An 8,329-nucleotide genomic window follows, 5' to 3' on the forward strand; every position below is an offset into this window, starting at 1 on the left:
GTCAAAGTATGTAGATTCGGTTTTCCGCGAACGGTTACGGATTCGATAACAATGCGAGACGTGGCAGTGTCTATAGCGGGTAGCAAACAATTAAAAGCAAAAAGTCGACTGTACGATCTGCCCCGGTCAGGCGAAGAGGCCTTTATCAATGACTACAATCTTGTTGTCCTGGTTGCATGGGAAGGCAATATGGACATACAATTCATAGGTGAAAAGTCAACAATACTGAATTGGTATTGTACTAGATATACGACTAAAACTGAAACTGGTAACACGACAGAAATGTTCGATTATATTAATACCACCAAATCATTGAGCAGTCGGCTTTGGAGTGTAGCCTTGCGCAGTTTGAATAACAGAGAATGCGGAGCTTTGGAAGCTGCCGATACATTACTAGGGATTTCTTTGTACGGAAGTGACCCCAACACAACTATTAAATGGTTGGATGTAAATCAAATTAGGAACAGAAAAGTTCAACCCTACAAAATTGTAAAAAAATTGCATCCCGAATCGACAGATCTTTTGTACCCGTTGCTTATAGACAATTACCATCCAGATAGACCGGTAGAATTAGAGTTGGTTAATTTGTACGATTTTGCAAAATGGTATGAAATTACAAAAGTATATCCCACCAACACAGAAGTAGAAATATACGATCTTGGTTTGTACCTGAAAAAAAGGCAACGTGGTTATTTAATAAATCGATATCAATATAACCCGAACGTAGGGCCCGAAAAATATTTCCATGAACTGTTGCTCTTGTTTAAGCCGTGGGGAGACACCATTGAGCTGAAAGGTACCTACGGTTCATACGCCGAAGCATTCGACAATGGCAAATCTGAAATGATGAAAGCATTCAAATATCACGAACGATTGGTTGATATTCAAAAAGGATTCGAGCATGTGAAAGAATTAATTGAGCAGAAACTAGATGATCTATCAAGACAGTTTGTCGCCTGAGCTCGCGCCTGACAATCAGCCAAGAATCGAATGACAATAATAGAGATAATCCATTAGGTTTTCAGCCGATCGAGGCTAACTCAGCTATGCAGGAATTGAATAATGCGGACGGACTAACAACAGAAGTCGATGTGACTGAAATGATAGCACAACTGAATAACGAACAGAAGTGTATATTTGATAGTGTAACAAACACCTTGCTTTCAAACAATAAAAATAAGGTATTGAGGATGTTTGTAAACGGGGCGGGTGGTACCGGTAAAAGCTTCCTCATAAAAACCATTCAATGCTAGACAAAACGAATCCTTGGCCAGACAACGGCTGTTACAGCACCAACAGGTCTGGCTGCTTTCAATGTCGACGGACTGACGGTACACAGACTGTTTCAACTACCAGTTGAGCATGGCGGTAAACCCATATATGAAGAATTGTCCGACAAAGTATTAAAAATCTTGCGGACAGAATTAAAAAATGTAATGCTGTTCATCATAGATGAAGTATCAATGATTTCCAATGTAATCTTGACCTGCATTCACTTGCGTTTATCTGAAATATCTAATACTAAAAATACATCCGATCGTTGGTTCGGCGGAAAACACATTATACTTATGGGTGATTTGTTGCAGCTACCACCAGTTATCGCAGATTCAGCGTATCTAACGTTAAAAAAAGATAAAGTACAGAAATATCTCGGTTCGGTCGGTGCTGTTAATCTTTGAGCCGATTTGTTCTCGTACGATGAGCTTCAGATAAATGTACGTCAACAGAATGACTCAACGTACCAAGATATATTGTCTCGAGTACGGTTTGGAATTATGACAAGTGAGGATCAGATAGTTCTCGAGTCAAGAAGAATTAAATTCAGTGGTCAATCGGTACGTGCAAGACTCGAAGAGTTATGCAATTTTATCAATCAGCTACCACTCGATACAGTCTGTTTGTTTCCAACTCGTAATCAGTGTGATATTTTAAATACGCCTATGCGAGCTAAAATTCCAGACGAGGAAATACACCTCAACGCAATAGATAGCGTAGATTGTATTGCATAATTGGAAAAAGAAATTAACCAAACTTCTAAACCAAGAAAACGAGGATAGCACTCGCACAGCTGGACTGGCAAAAACTATAACCATTAAGATTGAGGCAAAGATCATAAGACGAAATACTGACGTCTCGATAGGTCTTATTAATGTTACAATAGGTCATGTGATTGGTGTATCCCAAGATATCGATGGGCGCGAAATAAAGTCGGTAAAAATTGCTACAGCATCGGGAGTAGAATATTCTATCAAAAGAGCATCGACGGTGTTTGAAATAATGAACGGCGCATATATATTCAGGGATCAATTTCCACTGTCTCTTAGTTACTGAGTAACCATTCACAAAAGTCAAGGCTTGTCTTTAAACAGCGTGGTTGGATACATTGGCGAGACTGTATTCACTTCCTGACAAGCATACGTCGCTTTGTCAAGAGTCAAATCGCTCGAAGGATTACATTTGATAAATTTGAATCCGCGGTCAGTGGAGGTTCAAGAATTGGCACTTATAGAGTACAATCGGCTCAGAAAGCTATATAAACCGGAATTGGCTGAAATTAATACTACACGTGTACCGCAATTATTAGTCAAAGACGCTGTATGGTCGCTTCTAACGTATGTACGAGAAATACAAACAGGACAAAATAGTGACGCATTACAAGACTCCTCGCAAACCGTTGTCGGCATCGAAAATGTCGACGGTGTTTCTTGTGACGCCAACGCCACTCTTCAGTGCCTATTTCATTGTCCAAATATTTTATGCGAGCTAATCAAGCTGAATAACAACGATGCATTGGAGAAATTAGCCTATTCGTACGTCAAAAATAGAACTAAATTAAAATACACTCGCAGTTTGAGAGTTGGCGGGCGGACATTTTCAAGATGAAACACAGCAAGACGCAGCCAAATTTTGAATGGCACTGTTAGAAAAGTCTAATACTGTACGTAAAGCAATCGAACATCAATTGATCACAACTACTAGATGCAATAATTGTGGCACTAGCTCGGACAACACACAGTCCAATCACATATTGGCTCTACCCGTTACAGTCGCACCAGGTGCCAAGTTTCCCAAAAACCTACAGGATTTAATGAATGCTGCTTTGTCACGATGGTCGAGAATTGACAGTGAATGCGAAAACTGCCAGTTTGTAGAAAAAGCACCTTAGCTACATACGCGATTTGTCAGTGCTAGTGATAACACCTAACGAATCAATAATAATATGCCCATTCACAATTACAAATGTATTATGATAACCATACGCAGTTATCAACAAAAAAATTATGAAATCTAGACATGTATGTGTGAAATCGTCTGTAAGCTGTAACATCAAGGCATCAACAGAAAAAAACCACAACTACGTAAGGCGAAAGACAAAAATTGTAAAATACGCTGCACTAATGACTCCATCTGATGATCATTAATTTCTGATAGTCTTGTGATAGATTAATAAACACATGAAACCAAAGTGAAAATACTTACATTTTCAATTATCACGATGCATATGGGGTATTCCACGTCAACTCGAACGGTCGGTATCCCTGACCCATTTTAATCTGATTACCCTTTCACACAAATAAAGTACATATTGAAAGGATGAACTTTGAATTTTTACAGATTTTCTTGACTTATGATTTCTTCAGGAGAACTCATCCAAAAAATTGATTCCAACAATTTTTTAATTTTTCGCGTCTACGTAGCTTAAAATCTGGACGACAAACGAGAAAAGTGCTTGAACAAAAATTTTGGGTTTTTGTGAGAACTTTTCGAAACAATGTTTTGGGGATTTTTTATACCCCGTTTCAGTGTAGTTTTAATACAAAATGCGCGAAAATAATCCGTAACTCAAAAATGCCCTGATTGAATCTGCTAAAACCTATACACAGCGTGCCTTTTTCAATGCGAAAGGTTGTCTGAAAATTTTGTAGTGGGCGGTGCAGTGGTTCAGAAGATATATCGACAAATATTCGCACAGTGGCGAGAATTCGATTCAAACTTCGCGGCGCGGCTAGCTATTTGCTTACCCTGCGCGTGGCACGGCTATGTGCACTCGAGCGCGATACCTCTAAGTAGCTAGCCCCCCCACTTTGAAAAAAAAATAAATCAAAATATGGAAAATTACGAGCTATTTATGAGCTCTCAGAATATCCAAGTTTCGATTTTTGAGCTCAACCAGTCAAGCAGAGATTAGCGATTTTAAGTAGGGGGCTAGGTACGTGAGCAACCACCCCCCCCTCCCGCCGCTGCAAGAAAAAAAAATGTTGGGAAAAAATTCAATATACCATAATTATGAGCTATTTATGAGCTTTCGAAATAACAGAACTTCAAATTTTGAGCTGGAAAAATTGAGCAAAAATTTCATATTTTTAGTTAGGGGGGGCTGAGAACGTGCGCACGCAGCCCCCCCCCCCCCCCACAACAAAGAAAGTGGGGAAAAAAATTTGAGAATTATAAGCTATTTATGAGCTTTCTGGATACACTTATATTATATCCATAGGTACAACCCCGCGCGACCAGCCCCTAAAAATCTGATTTTCCGTTTAAGAAAATTAGTCTTAATAACAACATATTTAGGAAATCTTCGGAGCAGAATATTCAGTGATTTATAAACTGACGGGATATCGCGTTTTTAAATTTTTAGCTGCAACCCCCGACTACTCAGCCCTCGAAAACCCCTCTGGCTCCAAGAGAGAACTTGGCTTTAAATGAACGGATTCGAAAAATCTTTCATAGCAAAATGATCAGTGATGTATGAGCTGACAGGATATCGTGTTTGCGAATTTTGAGCTGCAACCCCTGAGCATCCACCCCTCGAAGCCCCCTTTGGCTCCACGAGAGAACTTGGCTTTAAATGAACGGATTCGAAAAATCTTTCATAGCAAAATGTTCAGTGATTTATGAGCTGACAGGATATCGTGTTTTCGAATTTTGAGCTGCAACCCCTGAGTACCCACCTCTCGAAAGCCCCTTTGGCTCCACGAGAGAACTTGGCTTTAAATGAACGGATTCGAAAAATCTTTCATAGCAAAATCTTCAGTGATTTATGAGCTGAAGGATATCGTGTTTTCGAATTTGGAGCTGCAACCCCTGAGCACCCACCCCTCAAAACCCCCTTTGGCTTCAAGAAAGAACTTGGCTTTAAATGAACGGATTCGAAAAATCTTTCATAGCAAAATATTCAGTGATTTATGAGCTGTCAGAATATCGTGTTTTCGAATTTTGAGCTGCTACCCCTGAGCACCCACCCCTCGAAACCCCCTTTTGCTCCAAGAGAGAATTTGGCTTTAAATGAACGGATTCGAAAAATCTTTCATAGCAAAATGTTCAGTGATTTATGAGCTGACAAGAGACCTCTTATTTAGAGCATTCAATTCCTTGTAAGACATGTTCTGGTCTCATCACTATACCTATACGTTGACGAGTTATGAAATGCCAAAGAGAGAAAAAAGATTTTTCTATATTATTTGACCAAGAATAAGAAAATCGCCGTAAGGCACCTCTGAATATCAATATTGAGACCTAAAAATTGGACAGCATTATTTTTGCGTCATTTAGAACAATTCTTCAATTCGAATTTTGTAAAGAAGTCGTTTTCTTATACAGTGTAATATACATTAAACTGACCGTTACAAAAAATTGCTTATGCTTTAAGCTGAGAAATCTCAAGTTAACTTTGAAAAAAAAAGATCCTTAAAGTTCCAATGCTCCGTCTCTCTGATCAGGAGTGTCGATAATTTTTTTTTCCAATTTTTTATAGGTCAACTCTAGGTTATATTTTTTTGGACGCCATGTTGAATATTCAATCCAAAACAAAACATTTTCAATTTTTTCGTGATTGAATATTCAACATGGCGTCCACAAAAAATATAGCCTTGAATCTGGGCTATAAAAAATAAAAAATAACAAAATGACCGGCACCTCTCATAAGTGAAATAGAGCCTTGAAAGTTTACGGATATTCTTTTTTCAAGGTTAACTTCAGATTCTCCAACTTGGATCATATACATGGTATTGAACAAAAAAAAAACGACTTTTTTTTCTGATGGTACTCCGAAAATATCATTTAGGATAACAAAATAAAGTTAACGTTCAAATTTGAGCCCCTAATTTTAATCGTAAGAAGTCAATCATCGTGAATTTCAATTTTTCTACTGCACACCCATATTCCACTCAAATATTCAGAACAATATATCTGAAAATAATGAATGATACACGTGTTCGAAGGAAATTTAATTCTCTACAAAAAACGTCTGATGGAAAATTTTCGTCTGACAAGCCGTTTTCACGTCATCATGCCTTGAACATTCATCTGTGTTTACGATTGAAATTTTCAACTTTGGAATTTTGTAACTGATGAACCAATCCGTTTTTTAAGAGAAAACGATACATGTCTTTCAAGGAAATTAGACGCTCTAAAAAAAAGGGCTTATTACATTTTTTATTAAATTCACTTTTCCAAAAGTTGTTCAAGGTCAAAAGGTATTTAAGAACCCTCAATAACTTTTGAAAGAATAAATTTTACGAAAAATGCGATAGAGACCTTTTTCGTAGAGCGTCTAATTTCCCTCAAGAACATGTATCGTTCTATCTTAGAAACAGATTGGTATATCAGTTACAAAATTCCAAAGTTGAAAAATTAAATCGTAAACACAGATCGATGTCTAAGGATTACGTAAGAACGGCTTGTCGGACGAAAATTTTCAATGAGACCTTGTTTGTGGGGAATAAAATTTCCTTCGAAAATGTGTATTGTTCGTAATTTTCAAATATATTGTTCAGAATATTTGAGTGAAATATGGGTGTGCAGTAAAAAAATCAAAATTCACGATGATGGGCTTCTTACGATTAAAATTAGGGGCTCAAATTTGAACGTTAACTTTATTTTGTCATCCTCAATGATATTCTCGGACTACCATTTGAAAGAAGTCCTTTTTTTGGCCAAGTCTATTATATATTGTAACGTGGCATTTCAGAATGGCTCGTTACAAGGCTAAAAATCTAAAGGAAACTACCGAAAACGCGTCCCTGGCGGGGTACTCCAAGCAAGCTCGATACGATATAGGCGAAAAATACTAGTTACTAATATTTTCTGTACAAATTTTGTAATCCCGCGCTTCGGCGCAAGCTAAACAAGTACCGCGACCACGATCATCGAGGGATCAACACGTTTCTTTGATTCACCGAGGGATCGACAACTACCGAAAACTACAGTTCCAGCTACCGACGAATTCAACTACCGTTTCGTAATCATGAATCTCCCGTACAACTTTGAATGCCTACTTTTTCGGATGCCGTAAGTTCGACATCAAGGGCAGACCGCAGCCTGTCGTTCACCGACTTACCGGCCAGGAGCCGGACCGAGCCTAAAACACTACGTCCAAAGTTGATAAAGCCCTCGTCCTGAGGATCGACGCAGCCTTCCTGTCAGTAAGGGCTACAATCATTGTGAGTCATGGTCCACGGACGATGAGGTGCTGTAAGCCGCCGTGTGACTGCATGGTCTTCGTGATATATCGTGGGCAGTTGGCCGCTGCCTAGACGATGAAGCCGGTGGAGGCAAACAATGTGGAGTTGCACTCCATCCGGTAACCTTCCGGAGGTAGCCTACGTACCTGCCCCGTGGAGGGAACCCCCAATGACAGGCAACCTGGACAGTACGACGCAGCAGCCGAAGAAAAGTACGTGTGATGTCAACTACGCTCATCTAGCGGTAATCGTCGATAACGCGTAGCCGATATTCGCCAGAGGGATGACCCAATTATGGTGGGGATTGAATGACCACCGAAGGGGAAGAAGAATCACCTGACGACACCGGCGAGATCGCTGATCCGGACTCCGAACTCTGCCTATTCTACGCTCAACCCGCCAGGAGACAGCTTCGCTACCACCTCGCTCTCGTTTAGTTAGAAATCCTCCACCTTCCTCTTATATTCTACCACTATCGCTTATTCCTCTACCGCTATCGCTATCGTTACCTTTTTCGCACCCACTACCGTTTTGATCTTTTAGCTTCACTCCTTCCTTTAGCTTCAATTCCTTCCGTTAACTTCACTTCCTTCCTTCTTCGCTCTCTTTAAGTTTAATTTAATTTAAAATCAGTGCCTAATCTCGTCACCGACTAAGGTAAGGCTTTTGCCTTTATATCGTACTGTTACGAAGTTGCTCTAATTTCTGTTTCTCTTATCGTATCTTAATTATCGTTTTGGTTGCATCGAATGATGCCAGTATCTTTGTGAATCATGGTCCACGGACATTGAGGTGCTGTAAGCCGCCGTGCGACTGCATGATTTCGTTTCGTAATTAATTTCCGAAAACTATCGTGAGCGACCTCG

At 39.5% G+C, this 8,329-nt stretch overlaps 1 protein-coding gene across 1 annotated transcript; it reads left to right on the forward strand.

Annotated features, from left to right (window-relative positions):
• The first annotated feature begins 1,046 nt into the window (after positions 1-1,046).
• Positions 1,047-1,679, forward strand: LOC124404721 (ATP-dependent DNA helicase PIF1-like). Its single transcript, XM_046879056.1, has 2 exons — positions 1,047-1,181; positions 1,275-1,679. Exons 1-2 carry the CDS (start codon positions 1,047-1,049, stop codon positions 1,677-1,679), a joined length of 540 nt encoding a protein of 179 aa, XP_046735012.1.
• The last annotated feature ends 6,650 nt before the right edge of the window (positions 1,680-8,329 follow it).

The sequence above is a fragment of the Diprion similis genome, chromosome 3 (assembly GCF_021155765.1).
Source record: "Diprion similis isolate iyDipSimi1 chromosome 3, iyDipSimi1.1, whole genome shotgun sequence".
NCBI lineage: Eukaryota > Metazoa > Arthropoda > Insecta > Hymenoptera > Diprionidae > Diprion > Diprion similis.

Coding starts and splice junctions, on each gene's coding strand:
- LOC124404721 (XM_046879056.1), top strand. CDS start 1,047: ATGCAGGAATTGAATAATGCGGACGGACTAACAACAGAAGTCGATGTG. Junction 1,182..1,274: donor TTTCAAACAATAAAAATAAG/GTATTGAGGATG, acceptor ATCCTTGGCCAG/ACAACGGCTGTTACAGCACC.